Genomic DNA, 21,867 nt, shown 5'->3' with positions numbered 1-21,867 from the left:
TTTCAGGGAAATACTGTTGATGAAGATGTCAATCAGTTGTTTCTCAGAATATCAAATAAAATAGATAACTAGACTGCATTAAAACATGAAAAAATTTCAGTATAGTTTAAGCAAAATTCTTACATGAATGATGAATGCAATTCTATCTTAATAAAAATATACTTACAGAGCCATCTGAAACTGTTCAAGCCATTTTTTCTTTAAGTCTTTAGTTTTGCAATAAACTTCTAAACCATTTTCACCTTGGATATGAATGAGGTAGAAGCCATAAGACCACTGCATAAGAAGATTGGCAATACAAAAGTCATCAGTTATGAAGAAGAGAAAAATGAAAAAAACCCCTAAAAAAATAACAAAGCATATGTATATTCCTTAATTCATTAATTTTGGGAACAGTAAGACTACTTCATTGTGTTCCCTTAGAATGACTTACTCAAACATTTAAATTACCTCAAAATAAAGTTGAAATCTAAATATTCACTCCAGCTTATATTTAAAATGAAAAGCATCTTAAAGAAATTGTACTTACATTTTGAACTCCCACAAAATGTTTCAAATTCTTGCTAAAAATAAACATTTTACGCGAATTAACAACAAATATTTACCTTCTTATTTTCTTTATCAGTAGTGGGGTTGTTGGTAATTTTGTATTTCTGAAGATCTATTATTTCCTTCATTTCATAATTATCGCCTCTCCGTTTGCAAACAATGACAGCTAGATCAAACAAGAAGATATGCCTATGAAAATACAATACAGAGATGGTTAAAATCACTCCAGAAAGCTAACACCAGAAAGTCTTAACTTACACACTTGCCAGTGGCACTTAAAATTTTGAAGATGAAGAACTAAACTACTGGCTAATAACACCAACATTTAAAGTACTTTTGCTTAAGACCAACTCCTTGTAAGGGACTTAGTGATCTAAGACAATAACACAATAACTAATTTTCCATTCATCACTTTGCACATTCACGTGGTCAATGGCAGACAGGTTCTGTGAATGCCCAGTGGAATGGAAAGCTCCCACGAATCAGTGAGCCAACCTCCAATCTAGCAAGAGTTACTTCACAGGTTTTCAATAGCCAACACCACAAGTTATGCCATCACCTGTCTTGCCTTGCACGTTTGTCTAATGTCGTTATCCGTATTTCCCCATCACCTTGAGGTCTGCCATACTGTAAGAGGGAATGGTTCTGAAATAGAAGTAAAATGTATGATTCCAGACAGCAACAGTGTGAAGATAGCAACACATTCAAATGGTAGACCACTCACTCCTTTTACTCCCATAAAGGACTTCTCAGACCAGGAAACATCTTTTCCTTACTAACAAACTAAATACTATAAAGAATCAGCCCATTCTATCTTGGTCTTCAAATGGGAAAGGTTTTCCCACTACAGAAACATCTGAGAGTCACTGTACACTTACAAACATATTTAGCTACCAACATCCAGAACAGTGAGATTTATGTACTTTAATAGAATTCTAAACCAAGCAAAACATACTTCTACTTAAATATTATCAAGAATATTATAAAATCCTATGAAACGAGGATAAAATACATCTATCAGTATGTTTGATCAAAAGTGATTTTAAAATTATATGTAAATTAAAAAATCACGTACCAAATTCTCTATTGATAGTTGAAACTGTCTAATTTCCCGAAGTGTTTCATTATCTCTCTTTACTTCATTTACATATTGAGCCAAGTCCTAGAGTATCAACAGCAAAAGAGGAAAAGAATAACTTCTCTATGGCAGACTGCTGTAATAGATTATTTTGACAAGTTTATTTCTAATTCTATCTTTGTCTTATCTACATTTTTAGTAATTTTATTTGAAAATCTCTTTAATGTTCAAGAATTAACAATATGTATGCCTAAATAAAGAAGGAAAAAAGTGTCTGCATATGTTAATAATAGTTACAACACTCTTCATGATATCTATTGGAACATGAACTTACTATCAAGAAAGAGGGAAACAAGTAATGAATTCTTAAAAAGAGCTGATTTTTTCCTGAATTTCCTTAGTCTTTTATTTTCAAGATTAAAGATGGAAACATAATTCATGCAGCTCACTACTGAAAAAGCAGTCAACATCCAACCTCGGAGGTAAATAGGAGATAAATAGAGAACATAGCAGAAAACATATATAAGGCAGCTCAAAAGCAGAATGCAAGGTGTAAATTAATCATAAACCTGGGTGCTTATAAGCTACCGCCCCAGTAGGGGGATCTTGCTCTTACTGCTGCACAGCAGAGAGAAGCCATTACACAGCAGATTTTAAAAGGGGCTTTTGAAGGGATATACTATCTGAAGTCACAGGGTGAGATCATTATTGTGCCCTTTACCAGAACATGTACTGTACACATTTCACTAAGGCCTTTAAAATGCTCTGAAGATGCCTGAGTAATAGCGACAATTTGCTGGGGCTTCTGTGTTTATGGCTAGAGATGAGGAGCGAGCAGAAGAGGTAATTGGTAGGGTCAGGAATGCTGAGAGCAGCAGTTGGAAAAGGCATTCTGATCTTCCTAACTTGCTTTCACAGTATCCCTTCAATATGGTCACAAATTTGGAGGGTGGGAGGAAAACACATCTTCTCCCTAAGATGCTTTTAATCAAAATCTATGAATAGCTGCAGTCATTATGCTAGCTTCCCAAATGGATCTGTGCAGGATACATTCATGTCATTCTTAAAAAGGCTTGGGTTAGCAATTAAATAACGTCCTTTCTTGCTGCCAAAAGAAATCCAACAGCATCATCCTTCCAAGAGTTTTCTTTCCTGGGGGGTAGTACCCCTTTGCTAGCCGTTTTTCCAAAGACATTTTCTTTTTGTCTCTCTTGGTGAGAGACACCGGGGGTTTTTTAGAAGATAAACACAGTGCTACACTGTTATTTTTACTACAATACCAGGAGCTACAGTAAATCAGAATGGGAACAATGCTGCAACCTTAAGGAAAGACACTCATATCTCAGGGGTTTGTGGGTTTGGAGGGGTGGGAGTGAGAATTTGTGGTATTTTGTTTGGTTACAGCCAGCCAGTCAGTGCATATCTGCCATAGCCACTCTGGCAGGAGATTTCTTTGATTTTTACATCCAACAGACACCAACAATGAAGAAAACCAGCAAATTGGAAAGAAAAAGCAGGGGTAAATATAAAACAGAGTTATTTTCCAAGCCAATTAGCAGCAACCAGAATGCATGGCCTGCCACTAGATGGATGAACATTGTGCCACTTCTTTTCAGGCACCTCTCCGAGGGAAATTATCATGGTGCCCATCCCTCTCCATTCACTGCACAAAAATGGGTAACAAAAGAAGGGAACTAAAAATCTCATTCGTGAGCTGGTTTGTATTCCAGGCATTCAAGGCAGCCACAAAATATGAGACAGCTGTGTGACCCAAAACTAACTTAGTCTGACTTCAGCACCTACTGTGGACCATACAGATTACAACAGGAGATATAATTTATGGCATGTTGGCTCCTTTCTCCACAGAGAACAGAAAAACCTTCCCAATTCCAGCACATGAATGTCACCATTCATGCCATGAAGGCAACTGAAGCAGAGCCGTGCTTTGCTTCTGAAGCTGTGCAAGGCACATAATATATTAATATATCACCTTATGCACAAGGCAGCACAGTTATTCTATAAAGCATTTGTTTGTACCACTTGCAGGTGAATCTACAGTGACAGGCACCTTACCTCCAGAAAGATACCACTGCTTTCAAAGGTAATGCCACAGAGATCGTATTAAGATGACATAAAAAGGTCTTGTAAACAAAGACAGCTCTCCATCTCACTGGGAAATTACTGATCTTGACTCAAATTGACTTACAGTAGTAGAAATGCTCCTAAATTTCAGAAGCAAGAACATGACTGAAACACCTGTTTTTCAGCAGATGCAAAAGTAACCCAAAATGGGGAAGTTCCATTTCACAAGCCCTCTGCTGCAGAAAACTACTGAACTTGTTTCCCAGACTTGAGAAAAACCCTCAACTTTATATTTGCCATGACATACAAAGCTCACAGGAACCTGTGAAAACATGTTTGAAATGTTATGAGGAAAATGATCTCCTCCAGGAAATAGAATTCTGAGCTACCATTCTAACCACCAACAGACATCTATACTTCACTGCCTTAAACACTCACCTTCATTGCATCAAGTGCCAGTCTTAGATTTGCCTTCTCCATGGCATCAGTAGTGTGCTTTACCAGCTCCTGTGGACACAGCAGTTAAAACTTTCCACCCACTGTTTGTCATTTTTATAAATTGAAATGATCATTGCTCATCCCCACCCCCAAAAAATACAGAAGCCAAAACCAGAAAACACAGCCCAAGAATAGGCATTTTCATGCCCAGAGTGAGCAGCCTATCAGTGAGTGGGGACTATTGCAAGTGGGGACTATTGGCAAGTGTTTAGGAATAATTGCTGCACAGCCTAAACACTGACTTGAGCTGCTAATGAACCATCACAAGAAGTGAATTTGGTCTGTCTAGCACTTAAAACTTGCCAAATCAGATCATTACTGTATGTGCATGCTGGAAGCCCAGGTAAACAACACTCAGGTTCATTTACACGTTGCTATATGGTATTTCATCCTATTCCAAAGCATGCACTTGTCCACAGACAAGGATGCAGGCTGGCAGTAAAACTTCAGCTGAAGTGCGCACAGGTTAAAAGTCACTGTCTCGTCATACCTAAGAGGAAGCTGACTCAAAAAACATACTGAAATAAAATTTACATGTTCAAAGAATTCTTTTAACCACTTCCTATATGGAAAATACAGAGTCTTTTTGGGGCTTTATGAAGTAGAGTAACAACCTCTTGGGGAAACAGGCCATTTCTTCTTTATAATTTGAGGCAGTAATTATACATTTCAGCTCAGATAACTTAGTAAAATCATAAGAAATTGAATAGTATTTTTAATACTCATATTACAATTAATAATAAATAACTGGTACTTATATCTGCATTGCAGTTCTATTAATTTACTCATTTTCTTTCCAAGTCTGTAAAATATTTGTCTTGTACAACAGATATTGTTACACAGAGCATAGTGACGTTGTATATCATCTTTCCACAATATACAGGTTGACTATAAAATCATGAGTCATATCTCATAAGTTTTTTTTTAAGAAGTTGTGCCATTAATTTTGCTTTTTTTCCAATTTTGCATTGATCAAAATATTGATGACTCATTTACAGAAGTATTTCAAAAATTTAATATTACAAAATGTATGTTGTTCTGCAGAGTAAAAATTATGCTCCATATATAAGTAGTAGATCTTTTTAAAATGACATTTTACAAGCATCAGCAGGTTGACAGTCTAATATAGTAATACATTTCTTCTCAGCTGAACTAATGAGTCTCCTGGCACAGCTATCAAATTAAATTTATAAGACTCTCCACCCTTATTACAGGACTAACTGCAAAAGCTAATGCTTTGTGGGTTATAACAAGAAGTATTTCAAAATAAATATGGCTTAATTGCAATTTATGACAGCAAAGAAGTATCTTAAAAGTATGCTGTATGTATGGCCCAGCTTCCTCTTTTGGAGGGCAATGGTTCACATTTCCAAGTACCATGCTTATGGTTTGGTACTACTAACCAATTTAAACACACCAACAAAAAATGTCCAGAGACTGAGGAAACAATCATGTTTTATTTTATTTTCCCCAGATATGCTTTAGCTCTAAGGAATTATCTCTGGGAGAAACCCTGCACTTGACTGAATTTTATTTCTTAACAAATCCAGGGAAGCATCAATCACCCTCCTTTGATAAAGACATTTGGCTTTCATTTTTACAACCCACTGATGATAAACAACCCCAGTTTTTCTCTCAGCCCCCTTAAATTTCAAAAATAAAATACCTGGAGCAGTAGGTGATATTTCAGCACTCTTTGCATTGGAACCACTAGGAGATCCCGCAATGTAAACTTCCCATTATTGGCCCTCTTGGAACACTCCTAGTTCAAAGCAGAAGAAAGAATAAGACAATAGGCCTATTGAGTGATTGAATAAGACAATAGGCCTAAATGAAGAAAAGCAGTTGATAAGGCAAAACCAAAAAAAGCAAAAGTAACCTGCATTTAGTCACATGTTCTCAGATGTTTCAACATTCATAAAAGAGCAGAACGAAGGCAACAGAAACCTGGCCTTCCATACAACTAAAAAAAATATTTTCCTATGGGACAAAAAAAACCCCAAAAGACAATCATGAAAACTACAGGTCAGTCAGTCTCACTTCAGCACTTGACTGCAAAAATTGTGGAGCAAGTCCTCTTGGCATCAATATCTGGGCACATGAGGAAGCTATATGGGAATATCCAACATGGATTTACCACAAGTTAATACCTGACCTATGTGACTGGATCTGTAAATGGGTGGGGACAGTCTGCCTTGAATTTTCCATGACTTCATCTCTCACAGTAGAGTAACATCCAGGTTGGGATGTTATGCTCCAGGTCTATAAAAAACTGACTGAATTATGAGGTGCAAAAAGTGCAGTGACTGATGTTTCCTGCACCACCTGAGGGGCAACTGCAAACAGAGCTCTTCAGGGCTCTGTCCAAGGCCCCTCCCCTGCCGTGGCATAGGCAATGATGTGCAGCAGAAGACACAGGACAGCCCAGCAGGGCTGCAGGCAGCACAGCCCAGGGGGAGCTGGCACCGCTCGGGGCAGGCTCAGCACAAGCCTCACATGAAGGCAGCAAGGCAAAGATGGCATCAAAGATGGCACTCCACAGGCACCAGCCAGGGACACGCTGACCCTGAAGGCTCAGCAGACGGGCAGCAGCTCTGCAGAAGGCACCACGGGGTCATGGCAGACAACCCTGAGGCCATGGGACAAGGGCCTGGGCACCCTACAGGTCCCTCCCAGCCTGTTAATCCTGCAACTCTGTGTTCCAGCTGAGAGACACTGATAAATGGAAGGGTACCACTGATGGTCACATCCTGAGAGAAAACACTAACTCTGCTAATGTCAGGGGCAAAGCTCCCTTCACTTCAGGATCAGGAGGCACACTTCAGTGCATGCAGCACATTTTCATTTGATCAGAGGCTCCAAAAGAAGGAAGGGAAACACACAGACTCATCAGTCCAGACAGTTTCATCATCATAAAGGTTTTGACTTCAATGAAAGCAGAACACAGTCACAGAAATACATGGTATAAGGTACATATTTATATACACATGTTAAAAAATACTGATACCTCTAACTTCAATTTAACATCTTCTTTTGTCTTAGAGATATTGTCTAAGCACGATATTGCTATCTCCACTTGACTGCAGTACTGTCCATAAATAACCAACCTAAATCAAAGCAAGAGAAAGAATGAAAGGAGCATTTGTTTATTTAAGAACAACCCTTCACCATTTTTCCACAATCTTTGTTTCAAGAGAAGCAGTGCCTATATAAGCAAGGGTAGAATTTAACCATGTGTTCAATGGACAACATGAATGAATGAAGACTATTCAGAAGAACAGTTTAGCTCTATTTTCAAAATAGTCTAAAATCATTGCATTTTCCTTTAATAGTTACCTATATATAAATATGTTCTGATAAATACAGGATTCATGAAAAAGCAGCAAATTTTCTGTTGAACAGAACAGTCTATAGTGTTTACAGCAATGTAGACTTTCATGGTTGTAATGAGTAAGTTCTGGAGCACAGGCCTAATAGGATTAATTACAGTCATCCTTTAAAGAACTTGTAGGTTATCCATACTCATCTATCACCAACATTTTCTATCAAGTCTGAGCTCTCAGATCAAAATAATAGTGTACAATATCACAAGAAATTTTCAGTAGATGTCAAGTGAAGCAATGCTTCCTGAAGGAGCCTGGTTTTACAACAGGAATTTCTTGCCTCTCTCTGTGGAGTGCTTTCTGCTAGTCTCAGTGCCAAGAGTGCTCCCTTCTTTCACCTTTTCATCTATTTCTTGAGGTGATTTCTTCTGTATGCTTCAAACCTTTTTTGGTGGATTCCCATGAGCCTTCCACTGAAGTGTCCTAAATTTATTTTTCTCTCACCTAACCTTTACCTTTTATTTAATTCTTTTTGCACAATAAGGTGATGACAATGATTTAAAAACTTACCATTTCGGATTACTTTTAACCACCGTATGGTTCAGACACTGCATCAACCTCTGTTCCCTCTTTTTAATAATATGAACTTGCTATTTCTTCTCAGTGTCCTTTGTTCCTCTTTTAGCACACATTTCAGAACAACTTTAGAAAGATAAGCATTTTCCAGAACAACTCCTTGTCCCCTGATTCCCTCCTACAGCAGCAGAAAGTGTAACAGCCTGGGAAATAACTGTCCTGCTCCAAACCAGAAGCTGAGACAGAGGGTCTCTGAAGGCAGGACTGTTTCTGGGCAGTCAGGGACACCCTCCTCCCTTGGAAAACTGTCCCATCTAGCATTCTTGGGATGCTGCTGTCCAATTTCTCACACACTAATTATTACTGCAGTAATCCTCCTTCCCCCTGAAGCAAACCCATTTAGCTCCCTCAAGTCTGACTGTGCTCCCAGAAGGACTTAATTTTCAACCAAATCCCAAAGGTTACTTTAAGGTAGGTCAGCAATGTAGCCAACAGAACAAGTGTTTTCAGCCAAGTACCACAGGCACATAAATTCATTTGGAGAGTCCAACAGCTGTTCAGAGCTGGCAGAAGGAACAATATGAAAAGGTGGGTAAAAAATTGGCAATTAGCCCACAGGGTATGGCATATTGCCACAGCTATCCTGTTATCAGCTTGGCTGCTTTTCAAAGCTTGAAGGCAAAGGGTGTTTGCTTTACTATCACACCTCTGACTCAGGGTAAAGCAAGACCATAGTCTATTCTCTCTTCTCTTTTACATATGCTGCCTCTTCTTTCCAGTTATGACCTTTTCTGTTCTTGAATCTGAAACATCCCTAATAAGTATCATTTATTTTATCTCTTAAACAGTACTAATACATGTTATAAAATATCTGGCATTATATGCATGAAAAAATGCTGTGTAAAATTTAAGTTTCCTTAAAAATATATTTGTTACCTGTCTAAGTAGAAATATTGGCAAAGCTGGGCTAACAAGAGTGAGGGCTCATAAAACAATAGGTGGCATTTTGACTTCCAGCTCAAAACACCAAAACTAGCTTGATAACTTACTCTGAACTTAACCCTGTTTCAGAAATATTCATCAAATAAAAACACAGTAAAATACCATACTGAGCACATATCAGCACAATTAGTAAGAATCCTTAAATCTTACCTTTCCTTGTAGTTAATAAATATTTGATATAGGTTCTGATCATTTTTGTTAACAATGGAATCATTGATGTCCTGTGTAAGATTCCTGTGAATTTTCACCAAATCCTTAAAAACAGTAATGGGGAGGGGGAAAGCTTTGTAAAAACAAAATGGCTTAAAGCTTTGAACATAAAAATTATTTTATGTTTGACTCATTAATTTCAATAAATTGGAAAGCAGATTATTTGAGAGCAGAATCTCATTTCAAGGTTTGGCACATCTTCCCTTATAGTGCAACAAGAAAAACTAAACTCCAAGAACTACCTATTAGAGACTAATTTATTCTGGCTTGGAATGTGCGCTGTTAATTCACCTTTATTTTATAATGATAATTTTAAAATTAAGCAAGTCAAGTAAATGCTTTAGTGACACGCTGAAGTAATGATTCTTGTCCCTGAGCTGTGAAAAATTAGTTCTGTACATTACATTGGTCGATTAGTGATGTCCTAATGCTAAATTAACTGCAATCATAATGAGTTTCCCAATACAGCACGCAGCTAATGTCTGAGAGAAAATATTGCAGAAATATTTGCTCTTTGATTACTGTTGCAACTCTCCTTACTTATACACCATCATACAGAAACTATAGGAGACTGCATCAGCTTAAACATGTATGGACACTGTCAGAGAATTCATAACAAATTAAGTCAAAACAGGTTAAGAAGTTTTGAAATCTGGGTAACTGTAAGTAGTATACAGACCATTGGAATGAAAAACAGGACTGTTTAAGAGAGCAAGCCACTGAAGATGATTTAATTCAAGAAATTAGAGACTACAAAAATAATACTCAAGATTGATTCGTGAATTGAGTTAAAACATTTCACTTCACATGATGAAAACTAACAGTACATACAAGGTCAATCACCTCACTGATGAGGGTGCAGAATCTTGAAACAGATCAAATTTAGTTGCTAGCAACTGTATGGCCTTATCCTCAGAATCTTAAGTTGCAGTACACAGACATTATTACAGAAATGCTTCCCAATTAATGTATTTGGAACAGGACCACTTTTTCTAAAGAGTACACAGGGACTCAGCTAAGCAATATCCCTGAAAAACAGCTTAATGCTAAGGGAACAATGGGTCTTTTTTGGGTTGCCATCTCTAATTCAACTCAAGTTTTAAACTAAACTGATGTTAACATCATTTGAAGTTAATGAATATTCCAACACTTCAGTATCTGTTACACATACTTTCATCTCTCTTTCTGTATGTCCATATAGAATTCACAGGCATGCACAGGTGCAGCTATAAGTGCATTTATATGTGGGTGCACACATAGATGTACATACAAATGCACATATACACTATACAGACAGACCTATACAGATGCAAATATAAAGCCATACACTCACTTTAGAAAACAGAACTTATAAATATGCCTGCCAATGAAAGGCACTCTCTTTAGACTGGTGAGTAATTTGGGGTAATTGCTTTTTTTCTTCAAAATGAAGTATTTTGGTATCAGCAAGCCTCTTTTAGACTCTATTTAAGGAATATAACATCACCCTAAGGAAACAATCCTTCACCACAACCCCTTAACAGAAGAAAATCCATTCTGTTCTGAGAACACAGCACTTGCTCTTCACATCTCACTTTGCTGCAGAGCTCTGTGTAACAGCTATTTTTAGTTTAAAGCAAGCTTCCACTGCCCTCCAGCCTTCCTGCTGAGGAACTGCCACACAGACAAGGTCTGAGCAGACAAAGCATTTGCAAATATTTTTGGCTTAGGCAAGTCCTGTATTTCTTTTAAGGTTATTGGATGCCTATGAAATGCTCCTGGAGTTGGGAATAAGCAGCATCTTCTAACAGCAGAATACTGAATGCTTGTAACAAAAAGCAATACAAAACAACTGAAATATAAGCTTACTATGTGTCTCTCTAGTCTAAAATATACAGGCTTCACTCTTTTTAATCTTCTGTGATCCCATGCAATCCTTTAACTAGTAGCGAGTGGGCTGACCTCCCTGCCTGTGCTTACAGCATTCAAGCCCTTTCTGTACCCTTGTGCAGTGTTTCCATTGACTGGAATTAGGTCTTTCAACAAAAGTCAATATGCCTGGACACACAGAGCCTTAGGAAAGGTCTACAGTAACTTAGGTAGGGCACATCATGGCTTTATTTGCAATGAGTAAGAAACACTAATGCAGGACCAGAATATAGATTTGTTTTCAAAAGCAAAAGAATCTCTGTGGGAGCTGATGTAATTCAAGAAGCTAAGTTAGTTACTGATATCTGTGAGAATGTTCTGGACTAATATTCAAAGTGGAGGACATGACAGCAATCAAGAGGCAGAGTGAAAACTTCGCTGAGGGAAAAATATGGCAAGGGGTCAGGTATCATCTGCATAGTAACTGTCAGAACTTAGCTTCTATCAGGATGATGCTGGAACAGCAACCAAAACATTTTTACAGACAGGCCAGGTTCTCACAGAATAGAATAAAATCCCCAACACCTCCTCCTATAACCTGAGAGCCTGTTGGACACACCATATATGGCCAAACCAGAGGTGATATTTAACAAGCAGTAACAGCTTGATGTGGCTCATGGGCCACACTGTGGGGACCCTTTCTTTTAAAAGGCCTCATAAAAGAACATTGCTTTCATTTGTCTGTGTTAAGAGAGGCTTCAGACCATTTCTCATGTCTTCCTTTAAAGTTAGACAGACTAAAGACAGGCTGATCTCTTATCAACTAAAAATACATGTAAACTGTCATACTGTTTTGATTAAGCTGAAAATAAATGACACAAAGTAGCAATCACAGGAACCACTATTGTTTCAGTCAAATAGGAGGTTTCCTAGATGATTCACAGAGGATTTCCTTATCCTTTCCAGCACCAGATTCTGAGTCCTAAACTGTGAGTGTGTTCAATGATGCAGGAGCCAGGGCAAAGAATTGCAGAGCAGCTACAGACAGCCAGTACACAGCAATAGGTAACTTAGCAGTTACAACTTTGTACCATCATTAAAATAACTGCATTTATTAGAAGATAATCAATTTCTAGAAATTATTAGCTTTTAAGGATTAAAAATACTGCAGTTTATAACAATTCACTATCTCACATGCTAATCCTATTTCACTTACATTATTCCCTCAAGCAGAAAAAAAATAAATTGGTAGTGTACATCTTTTTTAATGAACTAATATCCACATAAAGATACCATGCATTGTAATTCAAATAATCATTTTGTGCAGTAACACGTAACACCAATATATCACAATCAGCTATGAACCTCATGTCTGCTCATTAAATATGTAATTACTCACAGGAATGTTGATGAAAACAGTATCAAACTCTGATGCTGACAGAAATCTCTTCAATGGCACCATGAAAAACTGAAAGAAAGAAATTATATACACATTGACTATTTTAATTTACATTCTAGACTGCTTATAAAAATGCATATTACAAGTCTGTAAGCAGCATCTTACTTTCTCAATCGATTCCAGGGTTTCAGTGTACTTCTCTTCAGTTTGCTTTATTTCAGCAAGACAACAGCTTCTTATGTCATTTTCAGGACATTTCTGCAATTACAATGGAGTCAAGTTTAAGTCATTAACAGGCACCTAATGGATAACAAATGGTTTTATTTGTTTAGAATTACACAATTAGGATAACTGCTTCCTGAATTTCTCTGAGTACTGCAGCCTCCAAAGATGACAGAAATAACCAAGAATATTTTAATGTTCAATTAGCCAATGACTTTAGTAAAATCAAAATCAAAGTAATATTATGAAAAATTAATGTTTAGACATAAAACACTGAAGTATCAGCATGTACTCTGGAAGCTGAAATACAAGGTCACATTTAATTTACATCCAGACTGAGAAATCTTATTTTAAATACCCAGCAGTTAATAATTCTATTAAACTTAATGGGGCTAAATCACATAAGCAACTTTGCATTGCCATAAATATTGGATTCAGTCTAATCCTTGTACTTATTTACAGTTTTTCCCCTTTTCTTTCTCAAGGGGAGCCTTCTCTTCAGACTCAACAGGAGTATGTCCTCAGATCAGGAAGCGCAGTGACCTCAAAGTTCAGCTGTTGCATATGTATGTGTGTGCCTCCAACAAGACCCTGGATTTTTCATGTAAACCACCAGACTCATAGGACATGGAAGTAATTATCAGTAATTACATGACTCTATAAAAATAGTTTACAAGCACTCTTACCCAAGATAGGATTTACAGCATTACAGCTTCAATAAAATCCTATTTCAAATAGAAGAGTAAATAAGTGGAAGATGATATGGAACAAGGCACAGAAGCTGTGGAGATATTAGAGGTCAGCATGGAGGTTTGACACAGTAACTGGATGGGCTCTTGCAGTTAGAAGCAGTGACTAATCCAAAATGTTTTCTCCAACAACAAGAAGCAGTATCTTAAGAAATAGAACTACAACATACTTTCTGAAGCCTATTTATCAATTTGCAACACCCCTCAGCATATCCCTGGTTGTATCTTACTTATTTTCATCCAATGTAGAGAATTCCTGTGCTGCACACAGACCAGATAACTGGATGATGATCAAATACAGAGAGAGTCAAGAGCAGAAATGTTGCACTCTAGTTCTTTCCATTCAGAAAAACTACATTTAGCTTTTGAACAAAAGACTTTTCTAGGAATAGCAGAATTTCTAGATGAAGTTTTGACATTTCAGAAACTACTCTTGAAAACCCAATTTGTGCAGTTCTTCATTTTCCCACAATGAACAGTAAGGTTCTGTCTTTATCAGATGCAGACACAAGTAACCATTTTGCAAAAATGCAGTCTTACCAGAAGAATTGTGCTTGGTGAGCATCATCATGGTCACCCTCATCTCAAATTTATTCCCAAATTCTTTTGTACAGGGAAGGAGACATTCACAGTTAACTGTAGGTAATTAGTTTCTATAAAGTATTAGGATTTGGCATTATTTAGACTTTCAGCTATTTTTTACCTTTAGCTCAATACTGTCCAAAAAATGTTTGCATATTCGCCCCATTACAGAAGTTGCTGTACTCAGTAGTTTATATCCATTTGCAAAACTTGGGCATTTGCTGTTCATTAGTACTTATATGAGCGATGCAAACAAATCCTGGCATTCCATTCACTTCAGTTTTGAGCTCACCTAACCCAAAGAGATCACTAACACAGACACTTTTGGCAGAAATTGACATACCAATTTTTCTATCCACACTGCAAACATCTAGAATTTGAGTGCAATACACAAAAGGAAAGGGGGAATAAGAAATAATGTGTGATACCAGTACAGGTAAGAAAAGCTGCCTCTGGAGTTCAGCTACAACTAGGGAAAACTTAGTGGAATAGTTTACTTTGCAACATAAACCTACATGGCTGGATAAATTTATTAATTTGAAACAATTCTGAGTTGTCCTTGTTAGGCTAGTCACCTAAACTATGACTGAAATAATAATATTATACACAAGAATTTCACAAAATTATAACAAATTTGAAGGTAGGACACTTTCAAGCAAGCAATTCAATTAACTGTTCTTAAAATAGCTGGTAAATTTTACTACTCAAAACTATCAAAGTAATTATTGTATTTCATTTAAAAATCACCTTTTTTAAGCTTACTATAGTTATTGTTTTCCCCTTTACTCAAAAAGCCTGCAAAGTCTAACATAGAAGATAATGCTCTGCACATGAGAACTCTGGATGCAGCTGAGCAGGAGTGTCAGTGAAACCATCTAAAAAGACATCATTTCAACTTTCAAAAAGTTAACTGCTATTGTCCCAAAGCAGCTAGGAACTGGAAAACATACAGGTTGCTGTGCTGCTTCGTCTTTCATTAGGTCTTCATAAACTTCCCCACCTTCATCTTCTCCATAGACACAATCATACAACTCCTCATCTTCCTCAACACCAGTTTCACTGAAAAGAAAAGAAAAAAAAAATCTGCAGCACAGACAAAGTACCACCAGCTCTGCAAGGGACTACTCATAGGAGAAAGTCCTACAGTAAACAAACAGATTAATTAATAGAATAGCTAATGAAAGTAACTCATTAAGGGAAATCAGGTCCATTCATTTTATTTTCTCAATTCATTTAAAATAAATTTTACAGAATCAACACAATACCAAAGACTAATGAATTTAGAACTACAGGGGAACTAAACCAGCAGCAAAAGCAACACCTCAGGACAGTTTTGTCACAAGCTACAATCCAGGTCCCTCTTTTCCTTGACCTTTTCCCCAACACATCCAGTGAAGAGGAGCTGCCTGCATCCCACTGCACTGGGATGTGAGACTGTTACAGGTCTTCTCCCTATGTGAAGAAAGGATGAGCCAGGGTAAAACACACCAGAGACTGCAGAGCCAGCACTGAGGCACTGTACCTCCACATCATAAACCAGAATCTGGATCATCTCACACATCCTCCAGCTACACAAAAATGTACAAAGGAACCAATCCAACTGAAAATCAGACAGTTCAACAAAACCAACTATGTGCAAGCGATGCCCTGCAATTACCCAGACCACAAAAATACAGCAGAAAGTAAGTGCTCAACTCTGCCCTCAGCTAATTCAGCTTCATTACATTACTCAGCCCTGCTAGAGTATAACCTGCTTTGTGCTAGGACTGCATCAAGCCTTTAATAACTCTCCCTCCTATTCCTCAGGTTAAGTCTACAAAAAAACTCTAAAAGATATTGAAAGCAGTCGAGTCACAATAACAACATAGGAACTGGATCAGATATGCAGACAATTTTGAGGTTTGTCCTGTTGGAAGACAACACTGAAACCCTTCAGAGTAAAAGCTAACAGGTTAGTCCAGCGTTTCAGTTCCCACCAGCAGTGATGCTGTGCTGGCACTTCACTTTAACACTGGCAGCTGTCAGATGCAGCACACACTCCATTCTAGTACCTCTGCTCCAGCAAACAAAAGCTGGCAAAAAGGCAGAGGAAGGGTAGAAACATTTAACTACTACAGTTCTTTCTGACAAAGAGATTTAAATTAATTTTAAACTCTTTAGACACCATTTAAACTCAGGGAAAATTAAATCAATTTCAAATAAACTTACTGATAATTGAGGGAAACTAAAAAATGTGAGCTATTTGCATTATTCACTGGCACATTTGTTTCTTATTCTTGAATTGCTTCCTCACAATTGAGACAGCATGCAACTATTAAATTTCTGTTAATAATTTTCATAATTTGTTACACAAGAAGAGTTACAAATCAATTTCTTTGGTATGATTGGTTTGGGTTTTTTTTAATCAAAGACTGTCTCACAATGCTGAATTTACATATCCATTTAAGAACTGGTGGAACTATTTTCAAACAGTTATAATGCCACCACATCTAAGAGATAAAGACTACACCTCTTGTCCACTTGGGTCTCAGAGGAGACTACAACTCCTACCTTCTGCATGCTCTGCTACACAGAGTGAAAAGCAATTATCTATGAGACAGCCAGTCAGCTGCAGAGACAAGGACAAGCTTGGCAGGGAAAGGGGTAAATTGAGCAATGCCAATCACACTGAGGTTTCCCTTCTTTATAGGCACTGAAGAAACAAATCCCTGGTGTGAACAGCAGCTTCTTTCCCACACTGCAGGAAGCAACATGCAAGGAGTGCTGGTGAACTTTGAGCCTTGGAACAGGGAGCTCTGACCTGGCTCTTGTCCAACACGATCCCTCAAGGATCTTGAGGGATCCCAGCCATAGGACACAAGAGTATCCTGACAATCCTGCAAACACTTAGCCAGAAGAGGTAAATGCACTCAACATTAAGAAATTCACTGACTTTAGGGAAAAGATCCTGGATTATGATCCAAATATTCATTTTCTTTGCCAGTTAGCAAAGACAATTTCCTTACAAGTGATATTGCAATCTTCTGGAAGCATTCTCATAGTGCTGACAGGTGACTTAGAAATGCATTCTTTATTTCCTTTGCTACAAGCACCCTCTGTGAAACATGCTGCTTTATATACACAAATGTAGCATAATAATTCCAATAAGTTTTCATAGTTATTATGCTGACCAGGAAGAATTAATTAACAAAATATTTACTAATTAAATTAATTTCTCATTAAAACTATATGTTCTACAGCACAGTACAAACAATAGCATGCAACTGAAAGACAAAAATCTGTAATTAATATATTTACAACATACTCTATTAAATCAGGTAGACCTTTGTAGATATCTTCATCATCAACACTTTCTTCTGTAGGGAAGGGCCTATAGAAAGAAAAATAGCATTAATTACAGACACCATTAGCCTGGTCATATAGTGGATTTATGTTTGGTTTCCAAAATTTTCACACAGATTATTATATACTAATGTGCTTATATGCCTCCCCCTTTCTCTGATGAGCAGTGTATGCGTATTTATACTTCATTATGTGGATTGACACTTAATATAATAAAAATCCTACTGGGCACAGTTGTTATAGATCACCACTAATACACACCATTGACATTTTTCAACTGGAAAAAATGATCAAAACTTTCAGATTAGATCTGGTTGGAGGTTTTTTTTTGTTTGTTTCTTTTTAAAAACAAGAATCCCACAACTTGGCCATTTTTGCTGATTTTTTAGACGCAAGAAAGAAGAGAAACCCAATTTGTCTCTACATAAATCAGCACTGCATCAGCTTGACTTCTAATCCCTGTGTCACGATTTTCACACAAGTTCTGCAATACCAGAACTGCTGCTCCTCTGTTCACCTCCTGTTTCAGTGCAAGCAGAACACACCACTCAGGCCCTTCAGGGAGTGTACAGAGGTAGCACACACCTTCTGGAGCTCCTCAGAACGTCCAGAGCCTTGCACACCTGCCCACCTGGCACCCTGGCTTACAGCTGGAGAAGCTCTCAGTGGGGGACACAGCCTATGCTGCCTCTAACAACCTTGCCAAGGAGCATCCCACCACGAGGCATTAGTGCCACCGTTCCCAATAGCAATAACATACCTTATGCCTGTGCCTAGGGCAATGGGAGTGCGGGAAAGCTTGGAAAGTGTTTCTATCACCTGCAGGAGAGGGAAGCAAACTCTGATTAGTTGTAGAACAGAAGCAATAAAACATTTCGTTCTCTATTGTTTCGTTATCAGCAGCACTACTTCAAATTATATAAACAGAGACAAAATCCGGCTGTGCCAAACACAGCTTGCAATTGGACCTGGATGCACTTGGAATTAGATTTTGTCCTAAGACCGCTTGGGCTCCTTGGGTAGCTGCAGCAGGAGGCGTTCGGGCAGCAGAGGGAGCCAGAGGCCGAGGCAGCAGAAGCCCGGGGAGGCGGCGGGGAGACAGAGCCGGAGCTCCGCCCTCACCTCGGGGCCGGAGCTGGGCCCTCCCATCGGCCCCACGGGCACAGCCGCACAGAGGAGCCCGGAACCCTTCCTCGTGTCTGGAATAGGGCGGCAGTCCGGGAAACCTCATCCTAAGAGAACACCTCCTGTAAGCGCTGAGGTTACACACAAAGCGAGGGGGAGCATTAGGAAGGGTGGAATACACATATACACACACGGTCACATACATGAGGTTGTTTTGCTGGCAATTGAATTCATACAAGAGCTATTTGACTCTGCCTGGCCAGCCCTCTCCACCATTACTGTTCATTCACACGCAAATATGCGAGTCTTATTTGTTAGAGAGAGAGAAAACGGCCCAAAATGACCCTGCCTGAATGTCCACACTTCAGTGACAAGGTTTCCCCTGAACTCCTCAGAAGTTTCAGCCTGTATCTTTTCAAACCAAAATCCATATCAAGCTGAAAAGAAATCTCAAAAGAAGCTTTTTATCAGAAGTCGCAAAATTCAGTACAGCAATTCTACATTTCTACATTTCACAGGCGTTTGGGAATAATCACTACAATTTCAGTTGTTTATTTTTGAAGTTCTAATTACAAGACTGCCATGACCATAAAAGAGAGTTAAAAGTGCATCTCTCAAAGGAAGGAAAATTACATGTTTACACAGGAGAATGACAAAGTTAAAACCACAGAAATATCACAAACTACAGCTTAAACTGAAGTTACAAAGTCTCCATAGTGAATAATAATTCCTAGGCAGATGAGCAAAATTAGGAATTAATGTTAGATTAATCCTGTGAAAGCAGTATTTGGAGTTCATTTAAACAGCTGTGAAAATTAATGCCATAAAAAAAAATCTCGTTTTGCCTAACAGCAAAGAATAATAAAAACAAATAAATATGCCATTAACATAATCAAAGATGGGGGCACATATTTCCCCTGTGAACAGAAGAAATGCAATATGATCTAGAATAAGCTTTAAAAATTGTGAATAAAAGTTGATTAAATAAATGGCAAAATGAATTAAAAAATATTTCATGTTAATCAAAAGATCAAAATTGAAAAAAGACTCCTTTAACAAGTCTTGGTGTTGCAGGGGAGTTCTGGTTTCCATAGCAGACCAGAACCTACCCCTGCACACCTGCAGCTGCAAGGAGCCCTGAGCCACACGAGACAAGATGCTGTGGGATTCAATGGCAAAATGATCTGTGCTGATGCATGGGTGGGCAATGATTGGCAAAATCAGAGGAGGCTTCATGGTTCTCAAAACAAAGAGGGGCAAGTCTGGTGAACTGAATATCCCTTACTTGTTTGAACATGATATTTCCCAGCATACAAAAAATCTCTTGCAAACTACTCCACCCACGCAGACCCTTTTCCTTAGAGGGATTCTCACTTATCTAGCATAATCAAACCCAGTAGACATATGGCTTACTCCTCACAGCTAATTACAGCTCCTTCAAGATCACATTTAAAAAAAAAAAAAAGCTGTACAAATAAAATTACAAATTTTAGGTAGGTAACTAGCAAACATGGTTCCCAAAGTGTACTGCCGAGTTACATTTCAGAGCTATCAATATGTACACAAACAAAAGCGAGATTTATACATAAGAGGAATAGAAAAACTTTTTCAGGAACTGATGTGAAAACTTGGAGGGGGCGGGCACAGAGGCCCACAATGACACCCACACACACTGGGGAAGCCAGAGAAGCATTTACCAGAAAATGTGCAGAGAAAAGGGTGGAGAAAGGAACTGTCAGACTAGAGACAACAGGAGACTACAAGAATCTTTCCTGCCCTTAGAACAGAAACCATTAAGCATTCCAGTCTCTAGTAAAGATTAGAACACAGATTCAACTTCCACAGAACAAAAGACAATGCTTACCCATTGAACCACTCCTATTAAAACACAGCTTAAAACAGCTCTATCAAGAAACAGAACCATATTTACCGAGAGGCATTTTTCTTGCACTTGCGGTTTCCCTAAAGAATTCTAAAGAAAATGTCAAGAATACTTACACCAGTAATCACACATGGAATTACCACTTCTGGTCAACACACCAATCCAGTATCATACACATGTAAATGTATTTGCTCCAACAAAAGGTGGGGCAAAGCAAGACTCTCCTTCTACATGAAATTTCAGTTCTTTGGTTCTGAGACACTACAGAAATAACCAAGATTTCCCAAATGTCATGGTCCATGGGGATGACTGCAGTTATGTATGTGCTGAATTGTGTGATAAACAGAATTTCAATAATCATTCAGCAAAACTAACTTAAATGCAGCAAAATGTCTGATTTGCAATAACTGACAAAAGATAGACTTAGGAGTTTTTCAGAAGAGTGACTGTTTGAAGCTCTAAACAGTTGATATGAGGGAACCTATAATATTCTGAACTCCAAAATTACAATGTACTATACACATTAAAGTCCCTAACATGCAATTTAGCACTTTGCATGTGCTTTTTTTGCTTTGCTTTCTTCCTTTCAGCAGAGCTTTAATCCCTTTTATGCATTTAACTCTAAATGATCACCCTGCTCTCTTCCAAAGCAAGGACTCTGACAGATGCTCCTGTACTTTGAATAAGGCTTAACTGGATCTTAGTTCAAGTGCAAAAGTAGCACTCCTTGTCTGTACAAAGTCCAGAACAACAGGGATTCCATGCCTGGTGCTGCTCTGCAACAAACAAACGTACAAAGGGCTGCAGAGTTTTGCACACACAAGACCAGCAGGAGCAGTCAGCAAAAAACAGGTACTCAGTAAAGATTCCTAATTGACATTCTGGCCACCTACAACACAGAAAAAAAAGAAACATTTACACTCCAAAACATCCTACAACGAATACATTCCTTCACACTGAAAAGCACAATAATTCTGTGATTTGCCTGCAGGGAACCTGACACTTGGGGATATTAGCAAGAGGCTTCCAGGCATAAAAGGAAGCCTCACTGCACCCACCCCAGAACAGCTCCTTTGCACTGCCTAACACCACGAGACAGAGGTTAAGCAGGTCTTTAGAAGTCACATCAAAGTCACACTCACTTCAAGAAGATGTGAACATCCAAGTTTGTTTTTCAGTACATAGACTGTTTATGCAAAATATGACACAAAATTCAAATCTACAGCGTTGGAAGAGGAAGCACACCTCAGCCCACACCCTGGTGAGTGGCTCTGCTCCTCATTCATGTTTCAGGCACTGCTGGCAAGAGCAATGATCTCACACGGCTCTCATCATTAGGAACTCTAACACCTTTTTTTTGCTTCATATTTATTATGGCTTGACTTGACTTCCAGTTGTAG

The 21,867-nt window shown here is 38.2% G+C and overlaps 1 protein-coding gene across 3 annotated transcripts in view; it reads right to left on the bottom strand.

Moving 5' to 3' along the window:
• Positions 1-21,867, bottom strand: part of VAV3 (vav guanine nucleotide exchange factor 3) — a 148,076-nt gene that overhangs the window by 76,979 nt on the left and 49,230 nt on the right. For 2 of the 3 annotated variants that reach the window (XM_054285958.1, XM_054285960.1), the window contains exons 3-15: positions 18,221-18,279; positions 17,423-17,488; positions 15,069-15,177; positions 12,731-12,823; positions 12,566-12,634; positions 9,259-9,362; positions 7,215-7,314; positions 5,874-5,969; positions 4,148-4,216; positions 1,625-1,711; positions 1,109-1,194; positions 606-738; positions 167-276 (exon numbers count right to left, since the gene is read on the bottom strand). In XM_054285958.1, the coding sequence (XP_054141933.1) occupies positions 167-276; positions 606-738; positions 1,109-1,194; positions 1,625-1,711; positions 4,148-4,216; positions 5,874-5,969; positions 7,215-7,314; positions 9,259-9,362; positions 12,566-12,634; positions 12,731-12,823; positions 15,069-15,177; positions 17,423-17,488; positions 18,221-18,279 (1,181 nt within the window). The remainder of the gene's footprint in view (positions 1-166; positions 277-605; positions 739-1,108; positions 1,195-1,624; positions 1,712-4,147; positions 4,217-5,873; positions 5,970-7,214; positions 7,315-9,258; positions 9,363-12,565; positions 12,635-12,730; positions 12,824-15,068; positions 15,178-17,422; positions 17,489-18,220; positions 18,280-21,867) is intronic. The other variant, XM_054285959.1, reaches the window with a different exon arrangement.

The sequence above is a fragment of the Melozone crissalis genome, unplaced genomic scaffold, assembly GCF_028551555.1.
Source record: "Melozone crissalis strain CALT ecotype California unplaced genomic scaffold, PUWL_Pcris_2 ptg000045l_1, whole genome shotgun sequence".
NCBI classification, from domain to species: domain Eukaryota; kingdom Metazoa; phylum Chordata; class Aves; order Passeriformes; family Passerellidae; genus Melozone; species Melozone crissalis.
This window is presented reverse-complemented; position numbering and strand designations above follow the sequence as displayed.